Source organism: Amblyraja radiata, chromosome 24 (genome assembly GCF_010909765.2).
Source record: "Amblyraja radiata isolate CabotCenter1 chromosome 24, sAmbRad1.1.pri, whole genome shotgun sequence".
NCBI classification, from domain to species: Eukaryota; Metazoa; Chordata; class Chondrichthyes; order Rajiformes; family Rajidae; genus Amblyraja; species Amblyraja radiata.
The window spans coordinates 21,221,301-21,241,251 of record NC_045979.1 but is presented as its reverse complement, the minus strand read 5'-3'; the positions used below and the strand labels follow the sequence as shown (position 1 = coordinate 21,241,251).

Below are 19,951 nucleotides of genomic sequence, written 5' to 3'. Positions count from 1 at the left end.
GGTTCTCAATCAGATTGATCTTGGACCCAGATGTCTCTTAAACATTTGCAATCACTTCACCCTGCTACACTTGCAATCCAACTGATTCTCTGCTGTAGATTTTTAACTTGCCTCAAGGTACAGAATTGTTTTTACTAATCAGCTAATGCCCGTGGAAACAAAAATCCGCCCGCTATGGTGTTTGCAAATCATTAAAAATCTTCTTCCATATTCCTCAGTCATATGAGCAATGGTATTATCATCTTACTTGCACCTATTTTACTGTTTACCTCTACCGGGTATATATATGCTATATATTTCAGATTTTGCAATGTGCTGTCTTTTTCTTAAAAGGCCAAATTGAATCGGGGTAACAATGTCCTGTACTGGCAAACAACAAGGTTTTCGCTGGGCATGAAGCAACCAAAGCCAGTTCTCATCAGAAACATTCTTATCACAGGTACACCAAACTGATTCATTATCTCTTAAAATAAAATAAATTAAGTGGTACAGATATTGTCATTGCTTTAGAAGGATGAGGGGGAGGGGGCACATAATTGAAAATTACCGACTAGAGAAAGGTCTGCATAGAATGCATGTGGAGAGGATGTTTCCACTACTGGGAGAGTCTCGGACCAGAGGCCATTGTCCCAGAATAAAATGACATACCTTTAAAAAGGAGATGAGAAGGAGTATCGTTAGTCAGAGGCTGGTGAATCTGTGGAATTCATTGCCACATACAGCTGTGGAGGCCAAGTCAATGAATATTGATGGAGATTGACTGATTCTTGATTAGTAAGGGTGTCATGGGTTATGGGGTGAAGCCAGGAGAATGGGGTTGAGGGAAAAATAGATCAGCCATGATTGAATGGCAGGGTAGACGATGGGCCGAATGGCCTACTTCTGCTCCAGGAACTTATGAACTTAAGACCGGGTGCTGTGTGAATCACTGAGATGTTTCCAATGTAAGGTGAGTGGAGGAGAGGCGGCTCAATGCAGAGCAAGAGGGAATCATCTGACTTGTAAAATACTGCTTCTGGCAGAGTATTCTGTCTACTTAATCTCCTAGATTGTTTTTATGGACGCAGTCGTAGAGCAGTTCAGCATGGAAACAGTCTCCTCATATCATGCCAACCAAATTGGGCAAGTCCCTTATACCTGCATTTGGACCATTGCCCTCTCTGAATCCTTTGTATCCATATCTGTCCAAATTTAAAAGACATTTGGAAAGTCGTAATTATATCCACTTCTATAGCTTCCTTTGACAGCTCATTTAAGATACACTACCCTCTGAATGAAAAAGCTGCTCCTGAGGCCCCTCTTAAATCTCTCCCCTCTCATCTTAATCCTGTGCCCTCTAGTTTTAGAATCCTCTACTCTGGGAATAAGACTGAGCATTGGGACGACAGATGGCACAATGGGCTAAGTGTTCGGCTGGCGACTGGAAGGTAGTCGGTTCGAATCCCGCTTGGAGTGCATACTGTCGTTGTGTCTTTGGGCGAGACACTTCACCCACCTTTGCCTGTGTGTGAATGTGTGTGAGTGATTGGTGGTGGTCGGAGGGGCCGTAGGCGCAGAATGGCAGCCACGCTTCCGTCAGTCTGCCCCAGGGCAGCTGTGGCTACAGAAGTAGCTTACCACCACCGAGTGTGACTGAGGAGTGAATGAATAATGCGATGTAAAGCGCCTTGAGTATTAGAAAGGCGCTATATAAATCCCATCCATTAATATTATTATTATCCACTTTATCCATGCCCCGCAAGATCTTGTGCACCTCAATAAGATCCCTCATCAACATCCTATGCTCGAAAGGAAAACAATCCTAGCCTGTCGAACCACTCACTTATAGGTTGTCAAGTCCACAAGCCCAGGTGACATCCTGGTGAAGAAACAAAGAACTGCAGATGCTGGTTCTCTTTGTGAATGGCATCAAAGTCGAACAATAATGGCATTGCTATGTGTGCAGATTTATCCATCTGAATCATAACCCTTTAATTTTTTTTAAGGAATCCCCACTGATCTAGTCATTTTGGGTTGGTTTATTGTGGATTTTGATCTCCAGTCATTGGTTCTGCAGTTCCTTCCTACACGTTCTTTTCTTTCATTGTATTTGAATCCAAAGATGGTGCTTTTTTTTTCAGGGAAAGGAACTTTATCATTTGGGAGTCTGACCTAAATCAGCACCAAAAACCTTCATCACAAGTGTCTGGACCCATGATATCTTTAGCCTGCCAGAAAGGATTTGGTACACATAGTTTCTGCAATTTACTGGGTCACCGCATTCCTTTTGACAGATTACCATGATGTACAGGTTTTATGTTTGACCTGAAAGTTATGTTGGGAGAGAATTAATCAACGATGATGGAAAATATTCAGATCATTTTCAGGGTTTTAGTCTCCAGTTGTTCATGGAAGGTTTTAAAAAAAATCATGAGCTTTGATAGTGAAATGTGGCATTTTCTGCAGCAAATGTTAAACTTTCTCAGTGACCATGTAGAATTACAGTGAAATTCAGAGGATTATTTTTAGCCAGTGTTTTATCACCAGTGGCTGTTTTTGTGCATTTGGAAAATGCTACTGCATACGCAGAGCCACTTTCTGTTCCATCACGAGGAAAGTTTGTTGTCGTCGTGCTGTGCAGTTTCAGCCTATGCCATTTTCCAGCACTCGAGCGCCAGTCATTTCTTGCGTAATGTTTTCTGTTGCAACCTTGTCCTATTCAGAGTGACAAGGGGTCTACAACCCAAAATTATCATTGAACTGGGATGCATGAAACAATGTAAATTTGAAATGATAAGTGAGAGTTATGTAGTGTGTACAACAATAAATCTATTCAGGCAGAACTGGTCAAATATTCTCATTCTACACAAACGTTATCCAGTTTTAAATGTAGGGCATAGAGTCATAGACTCATAAAGCATGGACATAGGCCCTTCAGCCCAACTTGCCCACGCTAACCGACATGCCCCATCTGCACTGGTCCCACCGCCTGCATTTGGCCCATATCCGTCTAAACCTGTCCTATCCATGTACCTGTTTAAATGTTTCTTAAACATTGCGATAGTACCCGCCTCATCTACCTCCTCCGGTAGCTCGTTCCATACACCCACCACCTTTTTCTAACAAAAAAAAAGTTACCCCTCAGGTTCCTGTTAAATCTTTCCCCCCTCACCTTAAACCGATGTCTTCTGGTTCTCCATTCCCCTACTCTGGGTAAGAGACTGTGCATCTACCCGATCTATTCCTCTCATGATTTTGCCAATGTTTGGCACATGTAGCTCTAAACATTTCCTGTCCATATACCTGTCCAAATGTATTTTAAATGTTGTTATAGTACCTGCCTCATTACCTCTTCTGGCAGCTCGTACCATATACCCACCACCTTCCATGTGAGAAATTTGCCCTTCAGGTTCCTATTAAATCTTTCCCCTTTCATCTTAAACCTATGCCCTCTAGCTCTTGATTCTGTTACTCTGGGTAAAAGTGTGCAATCACCCTATTCCCTCTATAATATTTTATACACCTCTATAAGATCATCCCTCAGCCTCCTGCACTCCAAAGAATAAAGTCCCTCGAGCCCTGGCAACATCGTGGACTTACTTGTCCTGGGAAAAATGAACTTCTAGCCCAGCTTGGTGTTAGCTCCTTCTCAAGCTCAACTTAGTCAATTCTAGCGTAATGTAGCTCAACAATTGTAGCATGGTGGCGAAGCGATAGAGTTGATGCCTTACAGCGCCGGAGACCTGGGTTCGATCCGGACAAAGGGTGCTGTCTGTACGGAATTTGTATGTTCTCCCTGTGACTACATGGGTTTTGTCTGGGTGCTCCAGTTTCCTCCCGCACTCCAAAGATGCCTAGGTTTGTCGGTTACTTGGCTTCTGTAAATTGTAATTTGTCACTAGGGTGTAGGATTGTGTTAGTGTATTGTTGTTGTGGACTTGGTGGGCTGAAGGACCTGTCTCCACATTGTACCTCTAAAGTCTAAACTGACCAAATTTTGTGCGCAACTGATGTAGACCTGTGTAGATACAAGGAACTGCAGACGCTGACTTACAAAATAAGACACAAAGTGCTGGAGTAACTCAACGGGTCAGGCAGCATCTGTGGAGGGGACGGGCAGGCGACATTTCGGGTTGGGACCCTTCTTTAGTCTTTGTGGCTGTTGTGCAAGAACTTTGTGTCTGTTTAAAAAAAAAAATCAAACATAATAGGAGGTGTTGACATCAAACCAGCCAACCCATCCACTCACTCGCTTGTTGTTCTCTGGTCCTGTTTCTCTGCCTGTTTCTCTGCGTCTAGGGGTGGCCTACACATCGGAATGTTTCCCATGTAAACCTGGTACATTCAATGAAAAGTCTGGCTCCTCCCATTGCGACATCTGCCCAAGGAATACCTACTCTCCAAGAGGTGCAACCTCTTGCCTAACCTGTCATAAAGACCAATATTCAGGTAAGTTTGTACTCAGCTTGTGACTTATGACAGCACAGGGCAGCACTGCGCGCAGCGGTAGAGTTGCTGCCTTACATTGCCAGAGACCAGGGTTCGATCTTGCCTATGGGTAATGTCTGTCTGGAGTTTATTCAATGTTGGCCCTGCCACTTACACCCACATCTTGTGACTGAATGTATCTTAAAGAAAAATTAATGTTTGAAATAGATTCATTCACTTTGGTAGCTTGGATTTGCACCACCATCCAGTGGAACAGATATTTGTCTCTCCTGTGTGTTGATCTACTTCAATTCATAGTACTGCTACAGCACGGAAACAGGCCCTTTGGCCCACCTTTTCCATGCCGCCCAAGTTGGCATCCCGGGCAAGTCCCAATTTGCCTGCATTTGGCCCAAAGCCCTCTAAACCCTTTCTGTCCATATGTCTTTCAGAGGTCGTAATTGTATACCATTTAATAGCTTCCTCTGGCAGCTTGTTCCAGATACAGACTATCGTCTGACTGAAAACGTTGCCCCAAAGGTCCCGCTTAAATCTCTCCTCTCATCACGAGTTATCCAATGCCTCTGCTAAAATTGCAATTTCAGGCAAACATATTGAACATAGCATGGAAATTATTTTTTTCCCTTTGGAATTTGAGATGAAAAGATGGAAGTGAAGGATGTTGGTTTATACATATGACAATATTTATTCGCTTTAACGGTTGTCAAGTGCTGACAAAGAGATGCCTTGGGCTTTTCTGTCTTTCTCATAGTTCTGTTTGAGTTTATTTGTCAAGTTTGGACTGAGATTAGATTACTTGTCGTGTCTTTCTGAATCAGAACCTGGCCAAGGAACTTGCAAGCAACGGCAACCGTGCTCAGAGAAGGACTATTTCTCCACACACACGCCGTGCGATTCAGAAGGGCAGGTACGTTGAAGTGCACCAATTTTTATATTAAAGTGAATGTGCAGAATGTTCAATAAAGGACTATAGCAAACCTCCTTCCACATATGCGTAGGAAGGGACTGGAGATGCTGGTTTAAACCGAAGATAGAGACAAAAAGCCAAGGCAGCTCAGCGGGCCGGGCAACATCTCTGGAGAAAAAAAATAGGTGACATCTGCATCTGATGAAGAGTCTCGACCCGAAACGTCACCTATTCCTTTTCCTCCAGAGATGCTGCCTGACCCGCTGAGTTACTCCAGCTTTTCGTATTTTATCGTCCTTACACATATGCGTCACCTTCTAAACTTGAAAAGCCTTTGAACAATTATTGTTTTGAGATACTGAAGGCATTGGGTTACCAGCTTACAATTTTGTACTTAATCTACGTACACACCTTGTACTTAATCTAAGATTGTGCTTATGTAAAATAATACTTTACTGAAATATATGCAAATAAAGAATCTCACTGTACCTTTGATACGTGTGATAATAAATTGCCTAGTTAGAACAGAACACAACTAACATAATAGCACAACTAGAACATAATCAGCCTACAAGAGTGAGTCAGCATTCACCTGTACCTGATGTACTGGTTGTGATTCTGCGACCCAAGCCTTGTTTATGTCAGGCTGATGATCCACAGATGACCAAATTGAAATGCTCCAAGGTCATCCTGTCCATTAGCTAAAGGCGTTAGGGAGTGGGGAGTGAGGAATACCAGCCACGCAGAGGCAGAATCAGGAATGTTTCTTAAAGGTCCCAGAAAAAGCTCGGCCTCCGCGACTGAACCAACCACAGACCTGCATGTCAGATTCTAGCCTTGATCCGATATAGTAAATACACATTCAACAACACTGAATATAAACGTGCTGTTTTATTTCCCCATCGGTTATTTGCAGCCAACATGTGTCACCTGAATGTAGTTCTGACTCAGTGTAACATGTGATACATTTCAATACAACGCAGTTACCATGGACCTGCACCACACAGACGTTGACCATTTTCATCCTAAAACAAGCTGCTTTTACACTATCCATGCAAGTGGACACTGTGAAATAGCTCTCTTTTTAAAAAATAGTGCTGTCTGTGTCATGAGGCCCAGTGACATGGAATCCTCCTGACCCCATCTTGAAGCTATTAATACCAGCTGGAAATCCACCTCTGGCACTCAGGGTCTTTCCAGATAGCTCTGCGTCTTTCTCCTGTAAGCGGGGTTGTCATGGAGGTGAATGCAATGCAGAAATTCAAATTCAAAGGGGCGACAGGGATGGAAATTGTTCCTCTGCTGGAGCATAGAACACAGAACAGAACAGCACAAGAACTGGCCCTTCAGCCCTCGATGTCCGCGCTGGACAAGATGCCAAGTTCATATCAGGCTGATGTAAAGGTCTTGCAGGAATGGGACTCTGACATTTATACCACATTTTCTAAACGTTTGGGTGAACCACAGCATAAAAGTACAGAGAAATTAACATTTTCAGAAGGGCCAGACAGACATTTGGGAGTGATAATGATGACGGAACTATAAACGAGGTACAGAAGTGTGAAAACACATACCTCCAGATTCAGGAACAGTTTCTTCCCAGCTTTCATCAGGCAACTAAACCTCCTATCACCAACTAGAGAGCGGTCCTGGCCTCCCATCTACCTCATTGGAGACTCTCGAACTATCTTTAATCGGACATTACTGGACTTTATCTTGATCTAAACGTTATTTCCTTTATCCTGTATCTGTCCACTGTGGAGGGGTTGATTGTAATCATGTTTCGTCTTTCCACTGACTAGAAAGCACGCCACAAAAAAAAAGCATTTCACTGTACCTTGGTACACGAGACAATAAACTAAACTAAACTAAACAGTCACTGATGGGACATGGGGAGTTTGATCTATATCTGGGCTGTGGAATAATGATTGAAAGTGTTTCAGGAGTATGCACTGTGGAAAGATAGGTTCTCTTCTCAGCAATGAGTCGTTTTCATAATTGTAAGATTGTTTAAAATAAAAGCTGGAGAGTTTAAAGAGATGTGCAAGGTAAGTGTTGTACACAGAGAGTGGTGGATGCCTGGAACCTGCTGCCAGGGGTCATAAAAAAGGTGGAGACATTAAAAATGGTGGCGTTTGAGGCTTTTAAATGGACACATGGATATGCAGGGAATGGAGAGATACGGATCACGTGCAGGCAGCTGAGATCGGTTTCTTCTGGCATCTTGTTCTGTATGGACATTGTGGGCCGAATGGTCTGTTCCTGTGCTTTATAGATCTACGTTCTGTGGTCTAATGCTGTCATTAAAAGAGTCAACCAGGAAAGGTTACTTGAAAACACTTAAGGGTAGAATCATGACCCATGTTCAATGAAATCCAAATTACTGAAAAAATATACAAAATGTTGGAGTAACTCAGCGGGTCAGGCAGCATCTCTGGAGAACATGGATTGGCGATGTTTCGGGCCAGGACCTTTCTTCAGACTGAAGAACCTTGCGTCTCCAAATTACTGAAAGTTAACAACTATCTGGGGGGGAAAAAGTAGCTGAGGTGGTTAATGCTGTTTATTTTATTTCCCCCGACACCTGAAGGCATTTTTAACATCTTCCTCATGTTACTTATCTTGCAGACTCAGATCATGTACAAGTGGATTGAGCCCAAGCTGTGCAGCGAAGTTGTGATGGGAGCAGTGAAGCTTCCTGACTCGGGAGCCAAGAAGCCATGCAAGCCTTGTAACCCAGGCTTTGCCCCAGCCAATACCACCGGCTGCCAACCTTGTCCATTTGGCTTTTACTCAGATGGATCTGAAGGTGAAATAATTGTACTTCATTCTTCTCTCAATTTGTCGTATCAGCTAGGATTGCGTGAAAAATACCATGTTGTAAGATGACATTTCAGGGACTTATACAGAATGTGAGACAGCTGGCTTTCTTTTAGCAGATTGGAATAAAGACCTGAACAAGCAAGATGATTAACAGAACAGTATCTGAAGGGGGTAGAAACAAGGAACTTCAGATGCCGGTTTACAAAAAAAAAAGACACAAAGTGCTGGAGTAACTCAGCGGGTCAGGCAGCATTTCTGGAGAACATGGATAGTTGATGCTTTGGGTTGGGACCCTTCTTCAGACTGATTTGTTTTCTGCTGGTGGCTATGGGAGAGATACTCCTTGAAAGTCTTTGACTGGGTTTCATGATGGAGAATTGATCCTCCCAAAAACCTTGTAGATCTTCAGCAGCCCAATTATGAAAATCTCAAAGGAATCTCCTGTCCTTTAGACCCTCTCCTTTCCGCTCTTCCTCAACTCACTACAGTAACCAAACTTTAATTGCACCAAGTCTTTTACCCAGGGTAGGGGAATTAAGAACCAGAGGACATAGGTTGAAGGTGAGAGGGGAAAGATTTAATAGGAACCTGAGGGGCAACCGCTTCACACGAGAGGGTAGTGGGGATGTAGAATGAGCTGTTGGAGGAAGTAGTTGAGGCAGTTCCAATAACACCATTTAAAAGACATTTGGACAGGAACATAAGTTGAAAAGGTTCAGAGGGGTAAGGGCCAAATGTGGGAAAATGGGACCAGCTTGGATGGGGCATCATGGTTTGTATGGATGAGTTGGGCTGATGGGCTTGTTTATGTGCTATATGTCTCTATGGCTCTATTTTGGTAATTCCTTTAATACTCCTTGGATTGGAATTGTATTATTATGCCTCTTCGATACACCATAGTTGCATTATTACCCACCCCCCAGGTTAAATGTTCTGCTACATTATCCGATGGAAAGTACCTCTTCAGAGCAACATATGGTACAGTTGTATATTAATTCCCCACGCTGTCTTGTGCAGTCGTTCTGGTTCAGTAGTTCTGGTTCCCCTTGGTAACCATCTGATTCCTGGATTGAAATGGTTATTTGTCATATTTGTAACTGGGCCAGGGGTCAGAATCTAAATATTCCATCCAGGCCATTCGGGCCTCAAGGAGGAATGGATCATCATCCAGTAGATAAATAAAATTTAGAAATTGAAGATAAGTTACTTGTTTTTAAAACAAAATTGTGGTTGATAAACTTTTAGTAAGTAAATGGATTAAGAGACTAAGGAAAATTGAATAGGTTTGCCCGTTCACCCAAGGGCAGCACAGTGGCACAGCAGTAGAGCTGCTGCCTCAGAGCACCAGAGACTCGGGTTCGATCCTGACTATGTACAGAGTTTGTACATTTTCCCTGTGACCGCGTGGGTTTTCCCTGACATTCCAAAGATGAGCACCTTTATAAGTTAAACCTTCCCATGATTCTGTACAATTGTCCCCAGTGTGTAGGATAGAACTAGTGTAAGGGTGATAGTTGGTTGGCACGGACTTGGTGGGCCGAAGGGCCTGTTTCCACACGGTATCTCTAATCTAAGATCTCTTCCTGTATTCCTATATTTTGCAGGATTGTTGGGAGAGGTGCTTGCGTGGCTTCTGCAGTGACAGCTGAAGCCATTGCAACCTACCTGAGTGACACAAAGTGCAGGCATAACTCAGCGGGGTCGGCTTGCTTCTCTTCAGTTTGAAGAAGGCTCCTGACCCGAAATGTCACCCATCCTTTTTCGAAATCTATTTTTAAGAAAACTTATAAGTCAGGAAAAGGGAGGCAGGAAAGGGGTTTCAGTAAAAAAAAAGTAACTCTGCGGGTCAGGTAGCATCCCTGGAGAATGCTACATTCTCAGAATGGATAGGCACCATTTCGGGTTGAGATTTTTCTTCTTCTGAAGGATCAGTTTGAAGAAGAATCCCAACTTGAAAAGTCAACAATCAATGTTCTTGTGCGTTGCTGCCTGACCCACTGAGTTACTCCAGCACTTTGTGTCTTTTGAGGATTGGGTGATTTGAATCTTCAGAGCTAACACAAAGCTGTTTAATAAATAGAGTCAGAGAATGATACAGCATGGAAACAGATCCTTTGGCCCAACTTGTCCACGCTGCCCATATGTTATGATATGTCGTGATTCCCATGTATTCTGTGGATGAGCTCCACTGTAAAGTCTGTAGGAGGCAAGAAAGACTGGGGCAGAGATGTGGCCTTGTTTAACTCCATCACTGTTAAAAGTTTCTGCTGTCATCCAATGGGTTAATTACGTTACTTGAATGCCGTCATGGAGCAAATGAATTCAGTTCAACAGAGCTTTATTTGTCACATTAGACTAAGTGGGACCCGTTGGGTCCCATGTTCACACGGGAGGGCTGGTCCCCAACGTAATATTCCACCTCTCCTCCAATTCCAATATTGGTAGCCAGGGTGGTGGGGGGGGGGGGGCGCTTTCTGGAGGGCTAGTATGAGTGTTATGGGCTGAAGGGACTGGTTTCCAGAGGGCTAGTATGGACATTGTGGGCCGAATGGATTCTTGGGCTGGCAGCTCAATCGCTCAGGCCTGGTGGGCTGGCAGCTCAGTCACTCAGACCTGGTGGGCCGGCAGCTCAGTCACTCAGGCCTGGTAGGCCGGCAGCTCAGTCACTCAGGCCTGGTGGGCTGGCAGCTCAGTCACTCAAGCCTGGTGGGCTGGCAGCTCAGAAACTGCCAGAAATTCTGCCCAAAACAGATCAGAGACTCTGTGAGAGAGAAGGGCGAGAGGGTGGAGAATACATTTTAGACATTTTTCATCTTTTTCGGCAGATCACAGCAATGAAGGAGGAAAGTCTATCCTGACCTGGATCTCACAGGGAGCAAATGAAGGGAGGGAGAAAAACACTGGGCTGAGGTTTAATATTTGCAGGGGGAATACTTACTGATGGGCCGAAGGGACTCCTACTGGGATAGTACAGACCTGATGGGCCGAAGGGGCTATTAAAAAAAAAATCTCAGTGAAATCTCAGTGAAAGGCACTTTTTCTGGACTTTTCCTGGCCTGGCGGGCCTTTTGGGCCAAAATGCTCCCCCTGAGCTAATACGGGCATTTTGGGCAAAATGGACAGGTTTCTCGGCTAATAGGAGCCTTGTGGGCCAAAATTAGTGGTTTTAGGCAGGCCAAACAACTCATTTCATTTCCATTTCATTTCAAGCACAGGGCAGTCCAAATAGCTCATTGCATTTTCATTTCATTTCCATTGCCATTGCAGTTTCAAACACAGGGCAAGCCAAACAGCTGATTGCATTTTCATTTAACTTCCATTGCCATTGCAGTTTCAAGCACAGGGCAGGCCAAACAGCTGATTGCATTTTCATTTCACTTCAATTCCCATTGCAGTTTCAAGCACAGGGCAGGCCAGACAGCTGATTGCATTTTCATTTCACTTTCATTGCCATTGCAGTTTCAAGCACAGGGCAGGCCAAGCCAAACAGCTGATTGCATTTTTGTTTCATTTCCATTGCCATTGCAGTTTCAAGCACAGGGCAGGCCAAGCAAAACAGCTGATTGCATTTTCATTTCATTTCCATTGCAGTTTCAAGCACAGGGCAGGCCAAGCCAAACAGCTGATTGCATTTTCATTTCATTTCCATTGCCATTGCAGTTTCAAGCACAGGACAGGCCAAGCTTAACAGCTGATTGCATTTTCATTTCATTTCCATTGCAGTTTCAAGCACAGGGCAGACCAAACAGCTGATTGCATTTTCATTTCACTTCCATTGCTATTGCAGTTTCAAGCACAGGGCGCCAAGCTTAACAGCTCATTACATTTTCATTTCCATTGCCATTGCAGTTTCAAGCACAGGGCAGGCCAAGCCAAACAGCTCATTGCATTTTCATTTCATTTCCATTGCCATTCCAGTTTCAAGCACAGGGCAGACCAAGCCAAACAGCTGATTGCATTTTCATTTCATTTCCATTGCCATTGCAGTTTCAAGCACAGGGAAGGCCAAACAGCTCATTGCATTTTCATTTCATTTCCATTGCAGTTTCAAGTACAGGGCAGGCCAAATAACTCATTTCATTTTCATTAAGGGTTAACAAATCATTTATTGCAAGTACATTGTAGACTCACAGTTCAGTTGAGTCACAGCCTAGAATGAGAGTCGTGGCCTCTCCCTCACGATCTTACAGAGTGACTGAGTCATGTTCAGGCATCCGGGGTTTTATAATCCTGCCCCCCCACCCCACCCACCTCGGAAGGGGCGTTACCTTCATCTCTGTGATTTACATGCGAGAGGATCTCAAGGCTTTTTAAACACTCATAACTTTTTTATTTTCCATCGATGGTAAAAAATTTCGGGGCCTGCTCAGCGGAGGAGGACTGTGACTAAGATAGCCAAAGAGATCATAGCGATATATGGTAGCGTTTAAAAAAAAATCAATATACAGTGCAGACAGGAAATGGTCAAGATGAGACTTTTAATTATATAGATATGCAACTGCACAGTGAAATTCATTTTGCATTTATTACACATGAGGGGCCACCATTTTTCGAGGCCATTATTCAAAGATGATGTTAGATGTGGTGTTAGACTTGTCATAATTTGGCGATGTTTGCATTACACCCATGCTAAATTATGCTTGCAGTTATGATCGATTGATTAAACTATTTGCATTTACTTTATCGACCTGAGGCTACAGTTTCATTCTTATCATTGCCATAGTATGATAGGCCCAGCAAACCTCTGCTGGTGTGTAAGAAGGAACTGCAGATGCTGGCTTAAACCGAAGACAGACACAAAAAGCTGGAGTAACTCAGTGGGCCAGGCAGATTCTCTTTAGAGAAGGAATGGGTGATGTTTCGGGTCGAGAGGTCTCAACCCGAAACGTCACCCATTCCTTCTCTCCAGAGATGCTGTCTGTCCCACTGAGTTACTCCAGCTTTTTGAGTCAAACCTCTGCTAGTATTTGACAGGCCAACCCAAGTTAGCCTCTTTCTTAAGCAATGTTATTTTCCTTTCAAATACATTTTGCTTCCACCATGCAAAATACTTTTTTGACAAGTCTTACATTCAAACTCCTCAAGTCTGAAAATATTTTTTCTTTTTATCAGCTGTACCTATTTTAGAATAGAATAGAATACGTTTATTGTCATTGCACAATATTGCATCTCCTTCGGTTTAAAAAGAACAAACACAACAGCCATTGACTCACATATACACAAATCAGTAAAAAAATAATAAATAGGTATTAAAAATATTTTAAAAGAATATTTTGCATTATCTTGCACCCCAAATTATATTGTGCTTCCCCAGTGTTCTCTGTTAGAATTAAGTTCTTTTATCGCACATGGGTAGAAACTATTTTTTAGTTTTCAGAGACCTGTATCGCCTCCCAGAGGGTAGCAGAGTGAAAAGGTGATTGGCAGGGTGGGATGTGTCCTGCTTGATGTTTGTGGCCCGGCGCAAGCATCGGGCCCTGTATATGTCATCCAGGGAGGGTAGTTGAGCGTTTGTGATGCTCTGTGCAGTTTTTATAACTCTCTGCAGCGCCCTCCTCTCAGCCACGGTGCAGTTAGCAAACCACACCAGGATGCCATAGGACAGGACACTTTCCATGTATTACCATAAATTATCAATCACCTTAGAGGTAGCATGTATTGGATGTACGTAGACAGAGCTTTTGTGTGGCAGTTCGTGACACAAAAGTCTCTGAAACATTATTAGTGTATATATTAAATAATATATTTACTTTTTAACATGTGTTGATTTCATACTTTATAGTTATTAGTTTAGTAAATTGGAAGTTGATTGGTCAGAAAATCGACACAGAAGAGGGGAGGATATAGATGGTAAAAAAATTGTTGATAAATGTAGATTAAATTGCTATTGATAAGTGCACCAGCACAAGGGGTCACAGTTTAAGGATAAGCGGGAAATCTTTTAGGACCGAGATGAGAAAAACAATTTTCACACAGAGAGTGGTGAATCTCTGGAATTCTCTGCCACAGAAGGTAGTTGAGGCCAGTTCATTGGCTATATTTAAGAGGGAGTTAGATGTGGCCCTTGTGGCTAAAGGGACCATGGGGTATGGAGAGAAGGCAGGTACAGGATACTGAGTTGGATGATCAGCCATGATCATATTAAATGGCAGTGCAGGCTCGAAGGGCCGAATGGCCTACTCCTGCACCTATTTTCTATGTTTCTATGTCTATGTTTCTGTCCACGAACAAAAAAGCACTGTACGTGGATCACGAGAAAGTCAATTTACTTTTATTCTTTCTTGCGTGATCAGTGACAGGAGGGAAATATAAGCCGAGCATAACAGCCTGAGGAAGGGTCCCAATCTGAAACGGCACCTATCCATGCTCTCCCAAGATGCTGCCTGACCCGCTGAGTTACTACAGCACTTTGTGCGTTTCTTTGTAAACAAGCATCTGCAGTTCCTTGTTTCCACAGGAATATAAGCCATTTTGTTGGAGTTAAATATTGTTTTATTGTTTTAATTTTCAGGGACAGATAAAAGAGAATGGTTGCTCAGGCAAATTTTATGAGCTGCACTTTAAGTTGCAAATTACCCTACAGATATATTTATGCAGAACAGGCTTTAGAAACTGGTAGTTCCAGTCCTGCTGTCAGCGGCTGTGGAAATGTTGTGAAATAGAACGACTGAGCAAGGGATTAATAACCGTAGGAACTGCAGGGGTTCGTGAAGGCTGCTCACCGTAACACATCGTTTGCACATCCCCAATCCTTTCCACTCGTCACTTTATTTTTATGTTACATGTATCTTGTGTTTTATGACTTTTGGTAGATCAATTTCACTCCTGGGATAAATAAAGTTCTATCGTATCCTATCATAGTGCTTCCTCTGGCAGCTCATTCCAGATATGGACTACCATTTGAGTAAAACCTTTGGCCCAAAGATCCCTCTTATATCTAGTTTAGTTTAATTTATTATTGTCACGTGTACCGAGGTACAGTGAAAAGCTTTTTTTGTTGTGTGTCATCCAGTCAATGCAAAGACTGTACAATCAAGCCCTCCACACTGTACAGATACAGGATAAAGGGAATAACATTCAGCGCAAGATAAAGTCCAGTAAATAACGATTTTAAACAGTGGGGCAATTGTAATGAATTGTAATGAATCCACTTCTGGGACAAGAAGGGAAACTGCCTTGATGCCTTTGTATTTTCTCTTCCCTCTCATTTTATACCTGTGCTCTCTAGTTTTAGAATTGGCTACTCGTGAAGCAGCTCAGTGGGTCAGGCAGCATCTATGGAGGGAATGGACAGACAATGTTTCAGGATGGGACCTTCTGATGGAGGAAGGATTTGAACTTGGATAATGCCTCTTCTTAGCTCAGGGTTGGTAGACACGAATGCAGGATATGTGGCAAACAATTCCACACAATCATCATGACTCATATAATCCAGATGAACTGTTGGTTGATGAATAAGCGTTAGTCAGGACATGCGGCAGACAGCATTTATCCTTCTTTGAAGTTGGAGTTCTTATTGGCAGTGCAATACTGCTGAGGAACGAGGAAGTAGTTGAGGTATATAAAACCATGAAGGGAATAGATAGGGTGAAGCAGAGAGTCTTTTACCCTGGGTAGAGGAACCAAGAACCAGAATATATTGGTGTAAGGTGCGAGGGGGAAGATTTAATATGAACCTGAACAGCAACTTTTTCACACAGAAGGTGGTTGGGTAATGGAACGAGCTGCCAGAGGAGGTTGTTGAGCAAAGTATTATAACAACATTAAAAATACATTTGGACAGTTATATGGAACGAGTCTGAGGTAGGGTCCCAAACCGAAACTTTGCCTATCCATGTCTTCTAGAGATGCTGCCTGACCCGTTGTGCTATTCTAGCACTTAGTGTCTTTCTTTGAGGGTGAGTAGAAGATTGGAGGAGATCATACAGGGGGTAGCCCTGGGCAGGGTGTCTGACAGATATGTTTGGCTGTTGAAGTAATGCCCCTGTATTTATCTCTCTTCAGTCTGCACCAAGTGTGCTGTTGGAACGGAACCAATCCAGGGTTTTGAATACAAGTGGTGGAACACCTTGCCTATAAATATGGCCAGTTCCTGCTTCAGTGGGATGGAACAAGGCTGTGGTGGAATGAACGGTAAGCAGAATTAATGTGGTATATGGAATAATAAATACACCTTCCCATTCAACAGCCAAATGGGCTTTGCAATAGTTGAGACCAAAGCCTAGTCGTGTTTAACAACTTGGTACTGACCTGTGTGGCTCATCTACTGTGTTGTCCTTGCAATAATTCACCATGCTAACTAAATATGCTTAAAGCTGTCAAATGACATGCAAAGCACAAGTTGATGTCATGTTCAAAACTCCATCCCACATACCTGGCTGAGTGACATACATCATAGAGTGGCTCCATTTTCTGCACTGACCCCATCGAGTCTACCTGCAATTTCACCTTCAGGGAACCATGTACCTGTATTCCTCGTTCCCTCTGCTCTACGACAGCCTCAGGGCACTATCATTCACCATGATAGTTCTGCCCTTGTTTGACTTCCCAAATGCAACAGCTTGCACTTATCTGAATTAAACTCCATTTGCCATTCCTCGGCCCATTTACCCAGCTGATCAAGATCCCACTGTAATTCTTTATAACCATCATCACTTTCTACAATACCAGTAGCTCTAACAGTTAAGACTTCTGTGTAATTTAACTGGGAACTGACTGATTGCGGCAATGACCATTCCCTCTAGTACTTGAATCAATACAATACAATACCTTTTATTTGTCATTTGAACCTCACATGAGGTTCAAATGAAATTTGGTTTCTGCAGCCATACAAAAAAAGAACCAAGACACACACCAACACAATTCAATTCACATAAACATCCATCACAGTGAGTCCTCCTCACTGTGATGGAAGGCAAAACTTGTCTCTCCCCAGCTCTCCATTCCTCTCCCGAAGTCGAGGTCAAAGCCCCCGGCGGGCGCTAGCAAGTCCGCAGCCACTCAAAGCCACGCCGGGCGATGTAGGGCCCTGCCCCGGGTCTTGATGTTGGAGCCCCCGGCGGGCGCTAGCAAGTCCGCGGCAATTTATAGCCGCGCTGGGCGTTGTAAGGCCCCCCTCCAGGTCACTCTCAACCCCGCAATTCGGGCGGGAGAAGTCGCCGTTGCCGGTGCCCCGCAAAGCAGTCTCCCACCGGGGACCCGCGAGTTCCCGGTGTCACCATCCACCGGAGTCGGGTCGCAGCAGCTCGCTGCCGCAGCTCTCCACGCTCCGAAGCTGGCTAGCTCCACTGAGGTAGGTCCGTAGGTCCACAGCTCCACAGGTCCACAGGTCCGCAGCTCCCCAGCTCCACAGCCTCCGTGACTTCAGCCCCCAGGTCGCTCCGGTTCGAGGCCGCTCCACGGCGCTAGGCCCAACGGCAATGGAGACCCGACAGGGAAAAGGTCGGGTCTCCATGCAGGGAAGAGATTTAAAAGTTTCCCCCACCCCCCACACATACACATTTAAAAACCCGCTACAAACTAAACCCTCAACAGGACAAAAAAATAAAAAATACACAGACAGACTGCAGAGGCCGCTGCGACGTCGGTCGCGCCGCTCCACCAACACATAAGCGTTTCCAAATTGTTTACCTGACCCTGGCACCCATTCTTGATTCCTCATCATTGTCCCATATTCTATACTTGGCACATGATGATCCCAGTGTGTATCATCCAAATTTTTGCTCCCTCCACCCCAACTCTCTCTACATATAGACCTACAGGTTCAGGAACAACTTCTGCCCAACAACCATCAGACTCTTGAACATGGCAAACATCAACTAAACTACAAATTGTCTTGGTTGCTCTATGGACTTTGGTCTTTTGTTTTGCACTAACATTATTATTTTTTTAATTTATTGAACTTTTTGTGTTTATAACATATTATCTATGTTTACTGTGTTTACAGATCTGTAAGTAAGAGTATCATTGTTCCATATTTGGTATCTATGACAATTAAACCCTCTTGATTGCAGAGATGAGCGTTTGCTGCATCATATATGTACCAAGTGTAGATGCAGGATATGTATTTATTCCCCAAGGGGGGGGGGGGGGGGGGGGGGGGGGGGGGGGGGAGGGAGGATACCAAAATGGAAATTCATGCAAGTGACAGATAGTTTGGCATTTGGTCTGCATGGACTTGTTGCTTTACCTATTCCATTTTCTCTGATCCGCGAGAATCAGGCAAAAAATAGCCATCTTGTTTCACCGTTCATAGCACTTCAGGGCAGAATTAGACCATTCAGCCCATCGAGTCTGTTCTGCCGTATGATCATCGCTGATCTAATTTGTTTCCTCAACCACATTCTCCTGCCTTCTCCCCGTGACCTTTGACATCCTTACAAATCAAGAACCTTTCAACCTCCGCTTTAAAAATATCCGATGTCTTGGGCATTTTTAAAGGCGAGGGTCTTGACCCGAAACCACCTATCCAGAGATGTTGCTTGAGTTAATCCAGTGCCTTTTCCTGTACATTGACTATTTGCTCTGAGCATTGGTGCTTGTTTTTTTTTAACTTCAAATACTCCCCTTTGTTTCAGGATGGGAGGTGGCTGGGGACCATGTGCACAGCACAGTGGCAGGAGCCGACAATAATTACTTGATGCTGTCAATGGCGGTTCTCGGATTCAGGTAAGCGAGATCTTCAGGTTCTGTGCGGGGTCCATTGTCTTCACAAGGAAGCGGCCCCTAGGAGTTTATGGCTCCGGTGACTGATGTTTGTTTCTGCAAAGAACGGTGCTGTTTGTGTGGAGTTTGCGTGTACTCCCTGTGATCCATGGCTTTCCCTGGGTCCTTGTGGTTTACTGTAACGTCCCACAGATGTGCTGGCTGCGGGTCTGGATGGTTACTCTGAATTACCCCTTGTGGATGCGTGGAGAATCATAGTGGAAGTTTTATTTTAGATTTTAAAGGTACAGCGCCTAATGCACCAAGAATTAGATTCTGTTCTTCTTTAGACTTTAAATTTGAGGGATACAGTGCGGAAACAGGCCCTGTGGCCCACTGAGTCCATGCCGACCAGTGATCACCCTAGATAGCACTATTCTACACACTAGGGACAATTTATAGTTGTTTACCAAAGCCAATTAACCTACAAACCGGCACGTCTTTGGACTGTGGGAGGAGACCGGAGCACCCGGAGAAAACCCACACGGTCACAGGGAGAACGTACAAACTCTGTACAGACAGCATCCGTAGTCTGGGTCGAACCTGGGTCTCTGGTGCTGTAAGGCAGCAATACTATCACTGCGCTATTGTGCCCACCTCCCCTGATTGGCATGTGAGAAATAATGTTATACTAGGAACTCAGTGGAGAAGATGGGAGTACTCTGAGAGCCACTGCAAACTGATGGGTGACTTGGCATTCTCATATATAAATATACTTTTAATGAGAGAATGAGCGGGGAGGATGCTTCCACTAGTAGGAGAGTCTAGTGGGTGCTTGAAACGCACTGCAGGGGTGGTGGTGGAGGCAGATACAACAGTGGCATTTAGGAGGCTTTTGGATAAGCACAAGGATATGCTGGGAATGGAGGGATATTGATCATGTACAGACAGAGGATATTATTAGAACTTGGCATCATGTTCGGCACTGACATTGTGGGCTGAAGGGCCTGTTCCTGTGCTGTACTGTTCTGTGTTCTATGTTCAGGTTACCATCAACCACATTTGCTTTTAAGCATTGCAGTAATCATTTTTTAAAGTTAACTTCATGTTTTGTTTTGGAGAGACCGTGCCTCCTTTGACATTTCTCTG

At 43.9% G+C, this 19,951-nt stretch overlaps 1 protein-coding gene across 2 annotated transcripts in view; it reads left to right on the top strand.

The window, feature by feature from the left end:
• elapor1 (endosome-lysosome associated apoptosis and autophagy regulator 1) overlaps nt 1–19,951 on the top strand; it is a 67,119-nt gene that overhangs the window by 24,994 nt on the left and 22,174 nt on the right. For both annotated transcript variants that reach the window (XM_033042567.1, XM_033042566.1), the window contains exons 6-11: nt 334–439; nt 4,279–4,428; nt 5,247–5,335; nt 7,964–8,144; nt 16,163–16,291; nt 18,736–18,826. In XM_033042567.1, coding sequence (XP_032898458.1) covers nt 334–439; nt 4,279–4,428; nt 5,247–5,335; nt 7,964–8,144; nt 16,163–16,291; nt 18,736–18,826 — 746 coding nt within the window. The remainder of the gene's footprint in view (nt 1–333; nt 440–4,278; nt 4,429–5,246; nt 5,336–7,963; nt 8,145–16,162; nt 16,292–18,735; nt 18,827–19,951) is intronic.